The sequence below is a fragment of the Hypoxylon fragiforme genome (genome assembly GCF_022984875.1).
Source record: "Hypoxylon fragiforme strain CBS 206.31 chromosome Unknown GGS25scaffold_2, whole genome shotgun sequence".
NCBI classification, from domain to species: domain Eukaryota; kingdom Fungi; phylum Ascomycota; class Sordariomycetes; order Xylariales; family Hypoxylaceae; genus Hypoxylon; species Hypoxylon fragiforme.
Window position 1 is genome coordinate 1,285,373 of NW_026054757.1, and position 20,138 is coordinate 1,305,510.

The following is a 20,138-nucleotide window of genomic DNA, read 5'->3' on the forward strand; positions in this document are numbered from 1 at the left end:
TCTGCACCTTGAGATGATACAAGGCGATCACTTTACCCCATGAATATGCCGGATACTCCGACTCGGTACCTGTAAGCATCGATGTCTGTTACTAAATATGTACATACTGAGTAGTAGGTAGGGAGGTAAATACTACGTATGAAGGCAAGTAGTCGACATAAAAGCCTCAACGTCTAGTATACCAAGGTGAGAAGAGTGAGTCGTCACTTTACGATAGGTATACTAGAGTCTGAACAAGCCTAGACTTCTAAACAGTAGTTCCTCCCTGGTTCGTCCAGGAATGGCTGCTGATTTTCTATTAAAACTAGGACAAATTTCCACCCCGCTGGGACACCTCTTGTTTATATCACATTCCTTAACTATACCTTCAAGGCAGGGGACGAAAAGAGGTCTCCGACCTTTTTTTTTGACATGTAAAAAACCGGGACTCGGACCGTTCCTTCATTCGATGATATAATTCTCAGCAGCCTTACGCAATTCTCCATCCTGCATGTCAGCATTACCTACCTTACCGTTGTTTCAGCCGCTCAGCTAGAGCTGCACTTTGATGTAGCGCAAGACGCGACATCAAGCGTTGGAGCCCAAGGTCGAGCGCAGCCTACTTGATAGCTAGCCAGTGTCTTGGGTTGATAAAAGTGAATGCCGTGCGTGACCTAGGTCAGAAGTATCATTCTCAATTTCGGCTGAGAGGAACCGACTGGTTGTTGACCGATGTCTGCGGCATGGACCCTATTTCGATACTTCAAATCCTGAGCACCGTCATCGCTCTGGGCGATGTGGTCTTGAAATGCATCACAAAACTCCGCTCCATCAGTGCCAAGTACCAGGACGCCCCGGTGCTGTTGTTCACTATGATAAGCCAGCTCTCCATAGTGCACTCTGCCCTGGGCCAACTCAAGTTGTTCCATTCACCAGACCTAAGCCGCAGCCCGAGGTATCAGCAGCTGGCTCTCCAGGTCCAGAGTGCCATGGAAAGCTTTGAACCGTTGATGGAGAATTTGCAGCGAGAAATAGATCGCTTAGACGATGGCCTCCCTTTGTTGGTGGCGACAAAACTCAGGATCTCTTTTCTGTGGAGCGAGAGAGAGATGTCTTACTTGTCCACAATGCTCGATCGGCAAGTAAATGCGCTCAGCCTCCTATTACAAGCTATTCAATGGTAAATTAAAGACTCTCTACCGCGTGTATAACAAGTTCCGTCTTCTAATACTGTCAATAACTAGTCAAACCTGGGCGCAACAACAAGATATCCTCGAGTGCCACGAGAGCCAGCTCACGCTGAACGTGGCCAAAGACCACTCCTCCTCCATCGCCGGACAGGACGACCGATCCAGCTTCGACTCGCACGACACGCATCTCTTCAGCAGCAAGTTCGACTTCGACTCGATCATCCTCAGCTCACGAATCTACCGAAAGGTGCAGAGAAGTCACTGGAGGAAGGCAATACGGGGAGAAAAAGCCCCGGAGGCAGTACACAATACCCTTGAGAGCAGCGGTTCATCTCAATCGTCATCGTCAGATGAGCGCTCTCTTTACACCTGCGGCTCGAACCAGCAGCAGAGCTTGTACTGGAGTGCGAGGTCCCACCCAGACACGAGCAGTTTCATGGCATTGTCTCGTGCGGTCCCGCTGCAAGACAGGGATGAGTCGATCATCCACCGAGCTGCGACGCCTAGACCTATGGGGGGTGCTATCATCCCATGGGCGTTTTGAAGAACAGGTACCTAAGGCAAGGTTGCCGCCCTAGAGCTCAAGGTGGTCGGGTCCACAGAGTACCTACCGCAATCAATGAAAAAAAAAAAAAAAAATGAATGAATGAAAAACTACGAAAAAAAAAAAGTCTCTTTGTGGGTTTATTATGCCGTGACAGGATTCCACTTTCCAACTTACCCAGAAATCAGGTACCTAATGTTGATAAAAATACTGAGTACTATGTATTCCAGCAATGTCAAGCTCCAGCATGTACCTAACCGTATACAAGCATAGCACACATGCAACCAAGTCAATCAAAGCTCATGCCCATTAACCCTTCTAGGGTAACTCCCATTGCTGTCGCGGCATTATCATGGATGGTTACACATACTGTACTGTAACTAGTTGTGCTGGCTCAGGGGGTGGCACGTGACCACCTTCACTTCTGTGCCACCACAACTGGTCAGGTACCTATTAGTAGCAATCCCTCACTCGACCATTGCGAGATGAGGACAACTACCTGAGTAAGCTTGGGTAGATAAATAGTAACAACGATATTTTTTTATTTTTTTTCTTTGTTTTCTTTATTCTACACCCACCCGCACCTCTGCACTCGTCCCCCCCCCACCAACTAGCTCGCACCGACCATGACCACAACCTCATCCTCGCGCATCGGCCACTCGACGAACAGCGAGCTCAGCACGTCCGTGTAGCCCTGGTCGGCCGCGCGCCAGCTGCCCGGCTTGTCCGCCTTCACGTACGCGACGGGGAAGAAGCACGGCCCCATCTTGCCGATGTCCGCCGCCGAGTACTCCTTCTTCTGCTGCATCTGCTCGGAGTTGTTGTCGCAGTCGCGCACGTTGCGGAAGAAGTTCGGGATGTCGACGCTGTACTCCTTCTCGGCCCGGGAGACCTCCCCCCACGCGTTGTCGTCCTTGTCCGCCACCTTCTTGTGCCTGAGCTTGCCGTCCAGGCCGCCGACTTTGAGGACGAAGCAGCCCTGGAGGGGGGGAGAGGAAAGCGAACATGTTAGCTTTATTTGGGAAAAGTGGGGGGAGGGAGGGACGGAGGGAGGGGATTGCTTACCTTGTCAACGTATCTGGAAGCCCCTTGGTAGGAGTCGTTGCAGCTCTTCTCGTCAAGGTCCGTCTAAAGAAGTTGGTTAATATCATCATGATGATATCCATGTTGCTGGGAGTTTAAGGGGGTTTACTCACGTAGTGCATGACGTAGAGATGGCGGGCGCTGAAGATGTAGCCGATCAAATAAGCCCTCTATGATTGGCGCAGGTGTTTCATTAGCTTTCTTTATTCCAACGAATAATCCGAGGATTTGTGCGAAAAGAGAGAAAAGAAAGGGGAGAGAATAACTCACGAAGCCTTTGAAGCCTGCCTCAAACATGGGCTTGATGACTTTGGAAGCGTCTTCCTGTTTGGCGAACCAATTTTCTTGGAATCTGGTCAAGCTTGTTAGTTTTCTACATAGCAATTGCCGTTATCATCGGGCCCGGTAATCACTCACAGGTACGTGAGCGCCGTAAAATCGCGAGCGCCATCCTTGAACCGGCCATACCAGCTGTCGATGTTGGCCACAAAGTCCATGATGCTGACGTCTTTCTCCGGCTTGCCACCAAAGATCTTGGCCGTGAGTCCCTCAATGTTCTCGCTGATTCGCTCGAAGAAATTGCTCAGTTCCTGCTCGAGGCCCATCTTCAACTTATCTGGGTCAATGGTGTTGTCCGAGATAGCAGTACCGGCCGTAACTGCAGAGCCGTCATGTTAATAAATGTATGCGAGGAAAGTTGGCGCGAGAGAAGCGGAAAGGTGAGTAGGGTACATACAGAGAGACCCTCCAATAACGGAGACAGTTGTGCTGAACCCGGCTGTTGCCAGAGCCCCCTTTGTCAGCGTCCCTACGAGGACGACGGCTGCGCCGGCGAAAAACGGGAGAGTGATGGTTCCGATGAAGGCTAGCATGGCACCCAAGAGACCGATGATAGACTAATAAAACTTGTTAGTAATGGTGACCTTCGATGAAAAGGGAAAGAAAAAGCTAGTGTTCACTTACAGATGCAAGAGAGAATTTCTTCTTCCGATCCAGCAGCGTCGAGTCAGGGACGAACTGGCTGATAAGTTTATCGAGGTTGAGCATCTCCAGCAGAGTGTTTTTTATGCTTGCGATGTCCATCGCCTGTAGGATGCCGTACAGATTCACGGCCTGGGTCTGGATAAGGGCAACTATTTTGACATCGTTAAAAATTCCGATTACGTAATATCTCGAAAAGGGGGAAGGGGCTGGAGCGTACAGGATGCGGGATCATAGTTGTCGCAGTCACCGTCGCCAACGGGCGAGCAATTCTCGGAATGCAGCATGGTGCAGTCCAAAACACCAGTCGAGACGCCAGACTTGGCAGTGGCATTCATGTGCATTTGTTGCAGCCAATCATCTGATGGATATGTTAATAGGGGGGTGTCTTTGCGTGTACTAAGTAGGAAGAGTCGGAACAAAAAATACGCACCCATTTTGCCATTGCGGTCGAGGAACCAGCCGGTCATGTACTGAGTTGCCTTGCTCTTATCCCATGTGTCTTTATCCTGGTTCGTCACCTTTGCACATATTTCCTTGTTTGACAGGCTTAGCTTAGGAGTGGCAGTGGCAGTGGCCTTGGCCGAAGTTGTGCTGCTTTTGGAGCTGCTTTCCTTGGAAGTGATCTTAGAAGTAGTACTAGGGGCGGCTTTAGAAGTGGTCTTGGAAGTGACCTTTGAAGTGGTCGTAGAAGTAGCTTTGGAAGTAGTCTTAGAAGTAGTATTAGAGGTAGTTTTAGAGCTGGTGTTAGTGCTGGCCTTGGAAGTTGCTTTAGAAGTGGTCGTGGGATTAGCTTTGGAAGTGGTTATGGAAACGACCTTTGACGTGGTCTTAGAAGTGGTAGTAGGAGGGGTAGCCTTAGAAGTGGTTGTGGAAGTAGTCTTGGAAGTGGTCGTGGGAATGACCTTTGAAGTAGTCGTAGGAGTAGCTTTAGAAGTGGTTTTAAAGTCGGTGTTGGAGCTGGCCTTAGTGCTGGTTTGGAATGTGCTTTTGGGAATAGCCACAGTGGTCTTAGAGCTGGTTTTGGAAGAGACGCTGGACGTGCTGCTGGGTATAATTTTATAAGTGGACTGGGAGGTAGTAGCAGTAGTTTGGTAAGTGGGAACGATGATCTTAGAGGTCGCCTTGGAAGAGGCCTTGGACTTGTCCGTGGAAATGATCTTGGAAGTTGTGCTGGAAGTGGTCGTGCAGTTGGTGGTTACGAATGTAGTTTGACGAGTAACTATTGTAATATCCGAGGCTGTGATCTTAGACGTATTTATGGAGATAACAGGGGAAGTGGCCTTGTAAGTTGTGCTGGAAGTTGCCTTGTCGGTGGCACCATTATGATTGGAGTTTGAGTTAGTGTGGGAAGGGGGTATGATAGTTGCAGGATAGCCAATCTTGGTAGAAGATGTTGTAGAAGAAGAAGTATCTGTCCGAGGTGTTGTGGGATTCTCTACAGGATAATTTGCTTTCCGAAGAAGCTCCTTGTCATTCATAGGTATATTGTAAGAAGGATGGGAGTGCGCGCTCATGCTCAGCATGGTGGCGACTGAAAGGGCTTGTGCGAAATGCATCTTGTCTCTAATGCGCTTGTGTGTGAGCGAATGAATGGTTGGTGGTGTTCGGTCACGATCGAAAGAAAGACAGGGACATGAGACAGATATATGTATCTACTAATTATATTTCGGCATCAATGTAACCGAAACGACTTCCTGTAGGGTTGATAACATCATACAGACGATGGATTCCTCGATCCACCTTTGTAGCTTAGCTACTAGGTAGCTGCACGTGTAAAGCAGTAAATTGTACATAATATGAAATGGCCTTATCGTCAAAAGCCGCTCCTGTATGATACTACTAGGTATGTATGGTAGAGCACGACACCGTTGGATCTGAAGAAGGAATCATCTAAACGGGGAGGTGGGTACATTTGTCTGATTGCGATTCGGATGGATCTACATCAGAGTAGTATAATCTTATATACTAGCCATGAGTCCAAGGATGAGGAGGCTGCGCGATGATCCTGTATCCCATCTTAATGAGCGGCACAGAGCCTCCACGTTATCAGTTCGATGGATTGTCCAGCTTCTCATTGGCTGAATGTATAAATATCTCGTACTTTGCAAGGTTAAGCTATTAATTTATACCTACTTAAAAAGCTTTTCTGGGTATGCTAAGCCTTCCATGTCTTTTGCTGATGAGGCTAGGCTGCTATACATTGCGAAAATTTTGTTTATTTTGGGTTTAGTACGAAGACCATGTCGGTGGGGTTGAAAACCCCCTGAGTGATATTGTGTTCATAGTCCATTTAAAGGTCAAATGAAATATACCTGACCATGATGAGTAGTTAAATGCCATCATTGGTTACATCAACTGCTAAATACTGAGGGTATAGCTATATGTCAGCAGGTTATGAGTTTGAGGTTATTCCGAATATTTTAGCCTTGGAGATACGATATTAGGTAAGTACTTGGTTAAGTCAGCATCTACATACGTACTAAATGGATACTAGGTTGGTACTCATCCTTCATAATCAGATAAGCCATAAGGCAGGTGTGCCGGCTCAGGGAGGTAACGTGACTTATAAGCTCTACTCCGCATATCTCCATGTTACTCTTCGTCTGACAGGAGGTGGGACAACCCCGCAAAGAAAGAGATCAGAGTGTTGTAAAATGATGGAATACCTACCTATATAGGATAGGTATGTGCCAGGTAAGCAATATAAGCATATAATACCCTTACAAGTCTCTCCCATTCTAGATTACTTAATTATCAAGCTACCCCTGGATTAGTAAGGTATGTATCTAGAGAACCAGTGCATTAGATGCTTCAAGACTAAATAATGTAACCTTGGGTTAGATGTTCGGGTCTCGAAGGATGGCAATGCATGTAAAAAGGTCCGCCAAGGAATACGGACGTCCCACGCATCTCTCTCATCTCACCTACCTATTTACGGTTAGCGACATACGAGGAATGACAGAGAAAGAAGGTGCTGTATGGGCAATGACGAAGGAGTGTATCTGTGCCTCTTAGGTACTCTACAGAATAAAAGCCGTCTTGTAATGGAGGGGACGATAAGTCAGTTATATTATCAATACCTAGTACTAACTTATGAATTCTGGGATGCTCATCTGAAGATTGATAGAAACATATGAATCAAATGGTACCTAGTATGTATAGGTACCTACCGAATAGGTTTCGAATATACAAGTGCCAGATACAGTGTACCTACCGGGGTCATTGTGAAGCCTATTCGATAGAAAGCCACACAATGGAAAAGTCTGGTAACAGTGTGGGGGACCGTACGATCCAAATAGGTACTCATGTATAAGTGTAGAAGGCGTTGTCATGATAGTTACATGGATTCGTCAAGGGTGGCACATGGCTGCTGCACCTAAATTACTTCCTAGCTGAAGATCCATCTTAGAGGATCTGATCTCCTATACCGGCCGAGTGCTGCAAGTTGCAACACGGTTACTAACGAGCGGCTACCCACAATACGCGGCTCAATTAAACTGTACCAAGCACCTTGAGTGATCTCCTCTCAAATGCATATATGCTACACCATTACCCAATCCCCGGGTTTATCCTTGGTACTGGGGCGAGTACCTATGTACATAACTAATCTCAAGTGCATGTTAGAGGGATGATGGTACCTGAGTAGGACGAGATGGGAGTTATACCATGCTACGCCTCTTAAGCAACGGTGAAGTGCCTAGGAAGGTGACTAGGGTGCGCGCTGGCTCCTCCCAGGAACCACGTAATAAATGAAGCATAATCCTACTACCTGCGTTGCTAGGAGAGCGAAGGGCCGATAGTGATGTCCACGATAGCCTCTTGCGAGAAGGAACTGTACGACGAATGATACCACCAGAGCATTCTCAGGTCGATATAGTAGACAGTCAATTTACTCCTTTCACTTTGCTGACGAGAGAGTCTGCTGATTAGGTATGAACCCCATTAGCAACGAAGGCAACTATAGCGGCGTGGGTGATCCTCTATCTCTTAGGGATTGGGGATCGGAAATTCATTATCTAGGTAGTGTAGGTAGGATGTAAGAAGGCTGTGCACAAAGGTCTGTAGTATACACGTCATAGCCACTGGCAGAATCTTGAGCATTATCACCATTATGAACCCAAAGCGGGGTTTAATCAACGTAGAATTTTAGGATGAGTAACACTCCTCACGCGATAGAGCCGAAAAGAGGAATACTCGAGTGCTTTATCGTAAGACCAGACTAGACTATGTGCCCTGCTGAGAACGTAAAGCGTGAGCACCTGCCTTTGGCGGTGTGGATAACAACTATGGTATGATACTAGGTATATTATTGCTCTATCAAGCATATATAGATATGTGTGGCGAGTATTGTTTACATATAAGATCCTTCTTTGCCTGCTGCTAGTCATCGTAGTACCTATGATCGTACCACTTCCGATTCTTTAATGGGCCCCTGACGCACAGACCAAAGGAAATGAAAAAGGGGGGACTGACTAGGTACCTACATGTAGGTACAGAACATTCATTTGAAAGAGACACGAGAATCTTAATTCGATTATAGCAATACTTCTTGATCTCACCCTCGTAGTGAAATAAACAGCGAAATGTAAGACCGGGTTACCATAGCAATTAACCCCGCCCATGCGGACTGATGCGGGTCAAGCCTGTTATTCCGGTGTGCGCTTGCTCTCAAAAGGTTGTTTGCCGGTGACTACGGCTAGGCGGGACATTTCCTGCGAAGGGAATTATGTCGAAGGTGAGTAAAAATACTGGCGCGTTAGGAAAACTATTGCGTTCAATGTTTAGTTTCACGGGCTGGCGAGGATGACAACCTCTTTGTTTCGGAATGCCTCATTCTCAAAAATTAGATCATAACGAAAAATGAGTAACTTTGATTTTTCCATAGCATCTACTAGTAATATGATATTTTATATATGCATAGGTAAGTATGTGAGTGTAAATTCGTTCAGTCGTTTTCTCCTTTAGATCCGTCCATGACCAAGAAAAACCATCTTATATACAATAAATAGAAAAATAACACGTTGTGGTATTCCTCAACCTGCCCGAACTCCAAAAATCTCTTTTGTCTATTTGCTGGTGTCGACAACATACCGACCCGCGATCTTACCGGCCTTCATCAAGTCGAACACTTCTTGTAACTTGCTGAGACCGACAACCTTGTACGGGGCCTTGATGAGTCCTCTCCTGAAGAAGTCAATGGCCTCGGCCGTATCCCTACGGTTTCCGACGTAGCTGCCCTTGATCTGGATCATGCGAACAACGGTGTCGAAGACTGGTGCCTTCAGGTATGCGTTGGCGGGAAGACCAACACAGACGATCGTTCCGTGGCTGCGGACGTACTCGCTGGCTTGTTGGAAGGGGCCTTCGCTGACAGCAAGTACGATGACGGCTTGTGGGCCAAAGCCGTCAGGGGTTGCGTTCTTAACGGCCTGTACAACATTCTTGGTCGTGGTGAAGTCAATGTAATCTTCGGAACCAAGCTCCCTGCACATTTGACCCTTCTCTTCACCACCATCAATGGAAATCGTGTGAATACCCATGGCCTTGGCGTATTGGATAGCTAAGCTACCGAGGCCACCACCAGCACCGACGATAGCTACTTGCTGACCGGGTCTTGCGCCGGACTCCTTCAGCGCCTTGTACACGGTCAAACCGGCGCACAAGATGGGCGAGACAGCCTCGAGACTACATTCTTTCGGAATTCTCGCGACGTGGGCTGCCTTACCGATGGCATATTGCTGGAAGGAACCGTCCACAGTGTAGCCAGATAATAATGCGTCGGGGCAGAGGGACTCGTCTGCCTGCTGGCAGTATGAACAGCTCAGACACGAGCCATTCAGCCACTTGATACCGACATAGTCTCCTAATTCGACGTCCTTGACGAGGTCACCACGTGCGACGACGATACCTGCACCTTCATGTCCACCGACCAAGGGCATCTTGGTGGGAAGCGGCCAGTCTCCGTTCATGGCGTGCAAGTCCGTGTGGCAAACACCAGAGTATTTGATGTTGATAAGTACCTCATCAGATCCCGGGGTAGGAACGGGAATCTTTTTGTAGTTGACGGCTATAATTGATGTCAGTAAATGCCCTCAGAGTAGCTCTCATCATGATAGAGACAGAATGTGTAGGTCATGATGGTTGAAATGAAGGAGGCTACTCACGTCCGCCAGTCTTTTCGATGACCTGGGCCCATTGCTCCTTGGGAACTTCTGTAGAACTCATGGTTGCTGTTGGTAATTTGATAGTTGATAAGAATGGAATGTTCAAACTTAATATAATAATCTTGTCTTAAAATATATGAGATTGGATTGAGTGATTGAATAATGAATGATGGGATGATCGAGAAGGTTTGAAGCGAAGACCATCATTATATATACCTACTTGAACATATACGGAGGTATCTATTACTACCTCTTAGTAGGCTTACGTGACACCGATATCTCCATCGAATAGAGTCAAGGCTGTTCTCGTTTTCGAAAATCGCAAACAAGCCCAAGCTCGCGGCCGCCCGGAGACATGCCCTTGGGATGACATTGCATAACGTCACCTTACCCCTCTCACGACGTCTATATGGATGCAATCCATTGAATACACCGGGGCCAATTGGTGTTACAAGTTGCATAGGAAAATTGCATCCATGCTGCCGGACGATCCTGAGTAGAGTTTTTGCTAAGGCGTAGGCTACTGCAGGCGGATATGTACTATGTACGGAGGAGGCCGAGCGACTTAAAATCTAGGTAGCCTAGATCCCTTGGTAGACTGCTAGAGATCTGGTAAATGTCAGGCGCTTCTTTGATGTTAAGTTAGGCGGATCGGATGCCCGACCGGAGCCAAACGGGCAAAACCGCTGTTATTTTTGCCAAGGAGTGCATTTTGTAACGAGAGAAACGGCCCTTTCCATCATTAGCGATACGAAATTAATGATTATAGTTAGAATTTACCGCCTGTGTCACGTGGTTCAGGTGCTGACATGCCCTACGGCCCCTACCTACATACCTAAGAACCCTGGAGCCCTGGACTCCTGGAGATTACCAAATCTGGACCCTACTACGTACCTACCTAAGCCTGCATAAGCTGTATTCCTCCGGCCGCGCGGAACTCCGCCGTTGGAAATACTTGCATGTAGAATTCATGAATTTATATGCATCTTGATGCCAAGTTTTAGTGTACGATGCGCATCTATGACTTCAAACGCGGAGAGCGTTGTATCGACTATACTCTCTTTGGATGTTGTCTACATATTTCGAATTGGAGTTACATGTGTAGTAGTAGTGGAGATACATATGTACATGCAGTGTATGTGGTGTAGAATCCTCTTATCCTTCCATGCTCTTTTTCCATTTCTCCATTCTCTTATTCTTTCTCTTTTTGTTTTTTTTATCTCTTCTTTTTTTGGTCATTCGTATAGGTACTTACCTAAGTAGGTTGTGTGGTGGTACGATTCCATTCCGCACGAATGGAATGATGACAGGGAACAAGGAAAGTCAGCCCACAATCTCGAGGCGGGGGCGGGTCCTGCGCTGGCTTCTACCTACATAGTAATTTCTGCTGGAGTGTACAGTAGCTTCCCTCTCAGCTCTCCAGTTTGGCGTTGTCCGGTGGAATGGAAGTGGTAATTGCATCATGTGCTTCCTGTAGTCTTGAAGAGCTTATTGAGCTTATTTAGTAGGGAGGTACGACCCACATAGAATGCCTACTTGTGAGAAATGGAGATTAGAGATAATGTTTCAGGGAAACAAGGACTTAGGACTTCAAGTTACACGATAGTTAAAAATTTGCTCAGGAAGCGACAGCACAAGTTCGATGCACACACGTTGTTAGATTATTATGTATACCAAGAATACCAAGAATACCTAATATTTCCGTCTACTGTAGTACCTACCTAGGTACCTAATCTAACTCGAACCTTAGAAATTATTCTCTCACGTACCTGACGATCCTCTCATGACTTGAACTCATCTCACTCGTGTGGTATACTCGGAATTAACTTGAGATATATATTAAGCTCTTCCATTAACATGCATATACATCAATACCTAGGCATATATATATACCGTAGGCAGGTTAGGTATGTACAGAATCTAATGTTATTCTATGTACTAAGTAAACAAATCGTTACAATGATACAAATGTGCATTTCTATGTAAGAATTCGGCACTGATCCTCATTCATCGCCCCAATCATCAACCGTCCAAAGTCTGGTGCAGAACATTAACGCGATAGCTTTCGCTGCGAACCAATAACTCTTCGTGTGTACCTTTTTCCACGCAACGACCATCCTCAATCATGAAAATTGCGTCCGCCCGACGGATAGTGTGTAGCCGATGTGCTATAGCTACCACCGTTATACCCCTCGTTGCCTTATCCAGTCCATCTTGCAGTAGTCTCTCAGATTCTGCATCCAGAGCACTAGTTGATTCATCTAACAGGAGAAGTCGTGGTTTACGCACCAATGCACGTGCAATCGAGAGGCGCTGCTTTTGTCCACCTGACAGCTGCCCCCCGCTAGGCCCGCACTCCGTGTCATAACCATTGGGGAGGCTTACTATGGTTTCGTGGATGTTGGCCAATTTACACGCCTCCTCAATATCGGCATCCGATGGTTCAATACCTGGACGACCTCCTAGGGCGACGTTGAACCGAATGCTACCGTCGAAGAGAATACTATCTTGAGGCACAAGTCCTATGTCATCCCGGAAAATGGGCTCCTTCTTAGCGGAGATATTGACACTATCAACTTCGATCGACCCTGATCCGACGCTGTACATGCGCTCTAGTAGTGAGATAACGGTTGATTTTCCGGCACCGCTAGGTCCGACTAGTGCACAGAATTGCCCAGGACGAATTTCGATGTCTAGACCTTTCAATACTTGCCGGTTTGGTCGCGCTGGGTAGGAGAATTTGACATCCTTGAAGCTTACTGCGAGCCCCCCAAGGTTTGGTGTTGGAGCCGTCTTAGACTCAATGGCTGCCTCGGGGTCATTTGAATCTAGCCGCTTCGTTGATAAGGTCTTAGATGAGCCTAAATCAATGAGGTCGAAAATCTTCCCCACTGATCTACCTGCCCTCGTCACTTCAGGGGCGAGCGTAAAGAGCTGACCCCAGAGCTGAGCACTCACTAGGAGTGCAACCAAGACAATGAAGAATTGAACTTGCGTATAATGGCTGTCAATTATCTGTTTTGCACCCCACCAGTAAATGAATGCATAGATCAAGTTCGATATACTATAGGCAATCGCCAGGAAGAGGTTTGCATATAAGCTCGAGCGCGTCATCTCATTGCGCGGGGCTGAGAGCGATCGGCGATACGTTTGGAGCACTTCGTGTTCTAATGACAGCGCGGCAACCGTCTTGATCGAAGTTACAGCCTCGACGGTGATACCCACGGATCTCGAAAAGGCTTTCTCGTGACGCTCTGCAAAACGCGAAAGGATGCGCATCTGCATTATTCCCGAGCCTAGCATGAGTGGTACTGTTGCGAGACAGACGATAGCGATCTTCCAGGCGATAACGAGTGTAAGAACAACTGCCACGACAAAATTGACGGCGATAGAGAAGATAGTCCCTATTATTGATCCTGTCAGACCTTCTACAGCGGCCGAGTCGCTTGTGATGTAGGACAGCAACATTGACGGCGTTCGGCCCTCAGATTGGTGCCATTGCAAGTCTTGTTCAAATAGCGAGCGGAAAGAAAGAACTCTGATCGTGTATAGGACCTTTTGCGCAATCCAGCCAAATGCTGACCAGCTGATCCCGTTGGCGAAAAACTCTGCTATGGCGAGTACGAAGAACATCAGACCAAAGAAACTTCCAGCCGCTCGAATAGCATCCTCAGTATTGCACGGGCTCAAAGCACCGATGGTGTGTCCAAAAATTACAGCCGAACCGGAGTAAGTTCCACCTACGACGAGGGATGCGAATAAGGCAACAAACAGCCAGAGTAGATGAGGTCGAGTTACCGTGCCCATGCTCTTGATCGTAGCCCAGGTTGGCCTTGAGCGTTCTGTCGATTCTTTGTCGCTTTCTACTTCCTTATCAGCCGATAAATCAGTTTCTTCGCAAGCCTTCTCATCAGCAACTGTAAGTGTTCGAGATACTTTCTCCATGTCGATTTCCAGCTCCTTCATTGTGCTTCCTTTTGCAGTACTGACACTTGACGATTCGGAGCCTACACTTTGTAGTCGGACAAGGGCGGCATAATCTCCGTCCTTTGCGATGAGATCAACGTGGCTGCCTTGCTCCATGATTTTCCCGCCCCGCATGACGACAATTTTGTCAGCATTCTTCACTGTTGCTAGACGATGTGCGATCGATATGACTGTTCTGCCTTGGGACGCTTTCTCAATAGCGCTTTGAATGCGCTGTTCGCTAGCAGAATCCAGGGATGAAGTTGCCTCGTCTAAGACGAGAATCTTGGGGTCTTTCACTAACGCTCTTGCAAGCGCTACTCGTTGTTTTTGCCCGCCGCTTAGCAAGTCACCATTAGGACCAACAACAGTGCCAAGCCCATACTCCAAGTTTTTTAGGAACACCTCGGCGTCGGCAAGGTTCGCTGCGTGTTGAACCAGTCTCACAATTTCCAGTGCCGCGGCGCCATAAGACTCTGCCACCGTCGTGATATCTTGCCCGGATCTTATTGCTGCTGCCAGCTCAGAGAGTTGTGTGCTAAGGAGGACAGGTTGTAAATGTACGTGTTCAGGTCGTGGAGAGTTAATCAACCCAAGAGCTATATTCTCCAAGACGGATCGATCCAAAAGCAGAGGGTCTTGTTGAACGAGGCCAATGAAGCTCCGTAGTTGGCGCACGTTCACGTCGCGAATATTGCGGTTGTCGATGTAAAGAGAACCTTGATCAGGATCATATAGGCGAGTGAGTAACCCAGCAATCGTAGACTTACCGCTACCGGACAGACCAACGATTGCGGTCTGTTGTCCCGCTGGAAGATGCAGTGAGATATCTTGGATCACAGGCACGTCAGGTCGAGACGGGTAGGTGAAGTCCACGTTCTCGAGTCTAACATCACCTGTGAATGATTCGAAATCATTGCCCTCGGGATCAACCGTGCCGTCGATTTTAGAGCGGCGATCCATATCTGCCTGCAATTTCTCTAACGCTGCCGTTGCAGAGCCGAAAATTTGCAAATATGGTGAAATTTGGCTGATCACAATGGAAGCTAAATAATTAGTGAGTTTTAATGATCATGGATCTGTGTAATGAACTTACCATCGACAAGAAGGAAGATGATTGTGTACGTTGTACCAATCGTCACTCCTTCAGCACGGCCGCCGACAACATCAGCAATAGTCCGACTTCCCTGCCAGTACGCTAATCCACTAGCTGAGAAGGCTATGAAGTAGAGTAGTCCGGATTGTAAAGCTGTCGCTACGGCTTTCTTCACCCCGTCATTCTTGGCAGCGAGGAGTTTCTTAGAGAATCTGTCCTCAAGGCGGTCGTTGGCACGGAACGCGTGTACGACCATCACATTGGACAAGCTCTCGAGGGCAATGGATGATGCGGATGCGATATGTCCAGACGCCAAGGTGGAGTATTTTCCAATAAAATGGCCACCAATAAGGGACATCATCATAAACGCAGGGACGAGGGAGACCAAGATGCCGGCGAGCTTAGCGTCCTTGACAAAGGCGACGATGTAGGAGGTGATGAACATAGAGTAGGAGCCTAGATAGACGCCTACTTTCTCGGATGTTCCGCTTTTTATGATATTGATGTCGGCGCTCAGCCGTGAAGAGACTTCTCCAGCAGGCATCTTATCGAAGAACGACACCTCCTGGCGGAGGAGGGAGCGAAAGTACCGTTCCCGCAATCTGTGGGCAAGCCGTTCGCCGAACAAGTTAAAGCATACAATGTAGATGTAAATGAGAGCAAACTGTGCAAGAGCGCAAGCCATGACCAACAAAACCTTCTCGTTGACAGAAGCCTGGTACTCGGCGGGCGAGACGGCATCTTCGGCGGCACATGTTGCTGAGTTGAGGTCATCTAGCAACTGTCCGAAGAGAATTCCAAGTAGCGGGAACGGTATACCGGCGGCGATGGAGGAGATGGTGCCGACTATTAGTAGTATAATGTCTACTTTCGTTGGTTCGGCGGAGGTAAGGAGCCGAAAGTATCGAAAGAGACCCCGTGAGCCCTTTGAGAGATCAATTAGCTTATGGAACGTTTAGTTTGGGTGGATGGATGGATGGATGGATGAATGAATTTACATTTGTCAATTTGGTTCTTACTCTCTTTAGAATTGAGACTTTGCCGTCCCCATTCTCCTTTGAGTTGTCGGTAGGAGCAATGGTGTCAATGGCAGCACCCGAGTCAAGATTCGAACCCATCTTGACGTTCGTGATGGTTGTGAAAGTGGGAGAATACACAACACATTCGGGATCTTGAATCACCAGAGTTTTGTTTAGTTTAGAATTTTCTTTTTTTATTCCATCATTTCTTCTCAACTCAACCTAGACCCCGGAGAAGCCAGCCAGTCCCATTATTATTTATTTTTACTATTGCGTTCTCGCCGGCACCCGGAAGCATTTTACGTCCCGCAGCAGTTTTTTTTTTAGCAATACAACATTATTACCCATGATGGGAAAACGGGGTTAGACCTATAGCTTACATAGCTAGCAGCCATTAGAGCCATATAAACTACCAGGTATACTGGACGGAGTTCCCACAACCAAGGCCATCGGCCGGTTCTTAGAAGGGGAAGACCTTCTCGTTTCGGCGGGTTGGCATCGCGTACTAATACACAAATTTTCATGATGTAACATCAATTATACTAGGTTATACTAGGTTAATTATGTATGTATGTAATAATACTATATTATTCCATTGAATTGTATGCATACATGTGCATTTTAATGTACGAGCTCCGAGGAACGGGGGAGCATTATGTGTAGCTAAACCGAGTAGGGGAGGAGGAGGAGGAGCATTTTAGGCTGGCTTGGCATGCAGCATCTGATAAGATTATTTTTCGACGCCAAGCCGAGATTGGCTGAGGAACGGTCTGAACCTGCTTTGTGTGAATTGGTGACTTGACTTTATCTGATGGCACTAAAAAGTTGACTAAAGAGAAACCTTGGAATGTGATGGATCCCCATGATCCACAATGGAACAGCGCATTATTTCGTTAGGGGGTGTGGGCGTGGGCGTTTCAAGACAGCGTTATGTATTCAAGTTGTATTGTACATTGTAGTACATTCATCCCATATGATCGGGTAAAGCAGCTACAGCTAGTAGGTAGAAGGGTAGGTGCTACGCGCTGTAGCCCTGGAAGCAGCTCGGGTAGGCACTGGATTCTGTCTAGTTTGATGTTAGGGTGTTACATAGTGCCCTGTCTACCTAGATTAGTGCATTTACGCCCGAAATATTCATAACGGTTTTCTTGTAAATAATTGTAACTAGTTATACCCTACTTTTGCCTTCCTTCGGTACGGGCCCGTCGGCACCTAAGTGACCTAACATCTAACATTGAATTTGATCGCCTTGTGTCACTCGTTTCAATCAGCTGGTATTTTCTATCTGCCCTGTATCACGTCAAAATGTCTCTCAACATTAAAGTGAAGACAATCACTGGGTAGTTACATGTATTTCGTTTCGTGTCGTATGCGCAATACCGCAGACCCTCTGTGTCAGTTTGTCTAAGCCCCCGCTGGGTCAAAGTCTCTGCGCGAATAAATCTCCGTGCCTCTTAATTATTATTCACTGTTATTCTGTTATTCTGTTATTCTCATATATATCCAAGGGAGGTACCTCGGTATTTATATATTTTCCCGCGTCTGCCCTATTTAGTCCAATGTACCCAGGGTAATTCGTGAGTCCCTGAAAATCCTATCGGCTGACAGGGTGGCCTGATGGATGGTAGGCCCAGGTACTCCTTCTGCCTAACCTAGAATACTAGATCAACCACATGGCAGTTGACTCTTATTGGAATACATCGGATACATAATACCTACATACATACCTATCTATCAAGATCATATACACACCTTTCCCACCATTGCTACCCTCCCTTTTCCTTCCTTCCCGGGTTGGCATGTCGAATCTACATCGACGTATTCCTCCCTCGGTCAATATGGAAGACAACGTCACCAGCCAGGAGCCGTTACTTGGGCGGGAATCGAGTAGCGACGATGGAAATCTTGTGCGGAGAGATTCGTATGGATCTACCTCTACCAAGGACGACGCGGTAGATTCCACCAACTCTGAAGATGAAGAAGCCAACATTGGTCAAGATGGCATCAAACAAGCCGACGCTATCAACCAAGTTTGGTCGAGAACTGCGCTGATATGGGCATACTCTTTGTGAGTCGCCATCGCGGCATACCTTAGTACCTAATAAATAACGCAAACCTCAACGTCGACCGAGCGAGGCATTTACGTTGGGTTGGGTCGGGTTAGGCTGCGTTTGCTTTTGTTTTTGTAATCGCTAACCTGTTGTCGTTCGCTGTAGCATTTTCTTATGCTCGTTCGCGAATACGCTGCAATGGCAGATTATGTCAAACCTCCAACCCTATGTCGTCAGCGAATTCAGATCGCACTCTCTAATTCCTACTATCGGGATAGTAGCGTCCATAATGAGTGGCATTTTAAAGCTTCCAATAGCCAAGATGATCGATTCCTGGGGCCGCCCGCAGGGTCTTGCGTCTATGATCGCGCTTACGACCGTTGGTCTCGTGCTAATGGCCGCTTGCCAGGATGTCCAGACTTATGCGGCCGCCGAAGTCATCTATCAAGTCGGTATCAGCGGTTTCACTTACATCCTCGATATCATCATCGCAGACACGTCGTCGTTGAAGGATCGAGTTCTCGCGTTTGCGTTCAACTCGTCGCCCACCCTCATTACCACGTTCATCGGCCCAATAGTAGCCACCCGCTTTCTCGAAGACAGTTCTTGGAGATGGGCATTCGCGTTCTCTGCGGCGTTGTTCATGGTACTTTCAGTGCCCATACTTACCATCCTAGCCGTCAATGCCCGCAAGGCGAGATTATTAGGCATTCTTCGTAAATCTGCCAGGAGTAGCCCATGGACCATAGGGAAATTTCGCCAAGCCTTGATTGACCATGACGGTACGTGACCACTATCATCCATGCCAAGGTCCATGGCAACCTGGAACTAACATGTTAGTAGCGCTGGGCATGTTTTTTGCCGCAGCGGGTTTGACTTTGATTTTGGTGCCGTTTTCCTTAAAGGGTGCCTCGGTTAATAATTGGATCGCCATCACCCCCATTTTTGGGGTGTTCTTCATTGTCGCGTTTGGTGTTCACGAGCGGACGGCCAAGCGACCCTTTATACGATTCTCACTCCTATGCTCGCGCAACGTCGCGGGAGCTTGCTTGTTGTCCGTCACCATCTTTATAGCCTACTTCGCATGGGATGGTTACTACACGTCGTATCTGCAGGTTGTACATAACTTGACTGTCACCCAGGCAGGCTACATTGGCCACATCTACGGCCTGGGCTCTTGCATCTGGTCGGTAGTCGTGGGGTACCTAATCCGACGGACAGATCGGTTTAAGTGGCTCGCATTGACTGCCTTGCCAGTTCACATAATTGGCGGGGCTTTGATGCTGATCTTTCGCAAACCGGACACGAACATTGCCTGGGTTCTCATGTGCCAGATCCTTATCACTATCGGTGGTAGCACGCTCGTGTTGTGCGACCAGATGGCGGTGATGTCTGTTGCGAAACACACAGAGCTAGCCTCTGTCGTGGCTCTCTTGGGACTTTCTTACTATGTTGGATCAGCTATCGGCAATTCGTTGAGTGGCGCGATATGGAACAGTACGCTTCCACAAGAGCTGACCAGGCTCTTGCCTGACCTCTCTCCCGATGAGCTGGATCTTATCGGGTCGGATCTAAAGAAGCAGCTAAGCTATCCCGTGGGTAGCGTGGTGCGCAACGCCATCATTGCCGCATACGGCAAGGCCCAAGCCCGCATGTGCATTACGGGCACTCTCATATCCCTATTTGAGATCGTTGCAGTGTGCATATGGAGAGACGTCAGAGTCAGCCAGTCCCAGCAGGTCAAGGGGACTGTGCTATGATTTATGATATATTAGATGGTGTGTTTGATTTGATTGGTTGGGTAACGGCAACCTACATAATGCCTACCACATAACTAGACTTTGGAGATTTACATAGTAAAGCGACGTCGCATGGATGCATACCCAGGTATTGTATTGTACATGTTAAATACATCATAGGGCATTTACATACTATACATAAGACATTTGGAAAACCAAGACTTTCAGCTGTCCACTATGCACTATGTACTACTATGTACTAACTCCATACATAGTGCCTACATGAGTTGATGCAATTTGGATCATTCCTGTTATTTAATAGT

General features: G+C 47.4%; 6 protein-coding genes across 6 annotated transcripts; 3 read left to right on the forward strand and 3 right to left on the reverse strand.

Moving 5' to 3' along the window:
- Positions 1-288: 288 nt before the first annotated feature.
- On the forward strand, positions 289-1,991 carry GGS25DRAFT_474923 (uncharacterized protein). Its single transcript, XM_049259670.1, has 2 exons — positions 289-1,159; positions 1,224-1,991. The coding sequence occupies exons 1-2, from the start codon at positions 723-725 to the stop codon at positions 1,711-1,713; spliced, it is 927 nt and encodes a 308-aa protein (XP_049119904.1). The 5' UTR covers positions 289-722; the 3' UTR covers positions 1,714-1,991.
- Positions 1,992-2,323: 332 nt separating this feature from the next.
- GGS25DRAFT_529070 (uncharacterized protein) lies at positions 2,324-5,336 on the reverse strand (the record flags this gene model as incomplete). The annotated part of the gene is made up of 9 exons (XM_049265242.1): positions 2,324-2,692; positions 2,779-2,841; positions 2,910-2,966; positions 3,067-3,148; positions 3,214-3,454; positions 3,533-3,692; positions 3,760-3,929; positions 3,998-4,138; positions 4,211-5,336. 9 exons carry the CDS (start codon positions 5,334-5,336, stop codon positions 2,324-2,326), a joined length of 2,409 nt encoding a protein of 802 aa, XP_049119905.1.
- Positions 5,337-8,631: 3,295 nt separating this feature from the next.
- GGS25DRAFT_474928 (alcohol dehydrogenase) lies at positions 8,632-10,810 on the reverse strand. Its single transcript, XM_049259671.1, has 4 exons — positions 10,780-10,810; positions 10,165-10,676; positions 9,945-10,000; positions 8,632-9,847 (listed from the first exon to the last, which is right to left on the reverse strand). Exons 2-4 carry the CDS (start codon positions 10,170-10,172, stop codon positions 8,847-8,849), a joined length of 1,065 nt encoding a protein of 354 aa, XP_049119906.1. The 5' UTR covers positions 10,173-10,676; positions 10,780-10,810; the 3' UTR covers positions 8,632-8,846.
- A 41-nt stretch (positions 10,811-10,851) lies between these two features.
- GGS25DRAFT_474930 (uncharacterized protein) lies at positions 10,852-11,692 on the forward strand. Its single transcript, XM_049259672.1, has one exon. The coding sequence runs from the start codon at positions 10,935-10,937 to the stop codon at positions 11,205-11,207; it is 273 nt and encodes a 90-aa protein (XP_049119907.1). The 5' UTR covers positions 10,852-10,934; the 3' UTR covers positions 11,208-11,692.
- On the reverse strand, positions 11,675-16,618 carry GGS25DRAFT_474934 (putative ABC multidrug transporter). The gene is made up of 3 exons (XM_049259673.1): positions 16,005-16,618; positions 15,007-15,931; positions 11,675-14,956 (listed from the first exon to the last, which is right to left on the reverse strand). Exons 1-3 carry the CDS (start codon positions 16,122-16,124, stop codon positions 11,967-11,969), a joined length of 4,035 nt encoding a protein of 1,344 aa, XP_049119908.1. The 5' UTR covers positions 16,125-16,618; the 3' UTR covers positions 11,675-11,966.
- Positions 16,619-17,192: 574 nt separating this feature from the next.
- GGS25DRAFT_474941 (MFS general substrate transporter) lies at positions 17,193-20,028 on the forward strand. Its single transcript, XM_049259674.1, has 3 exons — positions 17,193-18,093; positions 18,242-18,858; positions 18,920-20,028. Exons 1-3 carry the CDS (start codon positions 17,825-17,827, stop codon positions 19,834-19,836), a joined length of 1,803 nt encoding a protein of 600 aa, XP_049119909.1. The 5' UTR covers positions 17,193-17,824; the 3' UTR covers positions 19,837-20,028.
- The last annotated feature ends 110 nt before the right edge of the window (positions 20,029-20,138 follow it).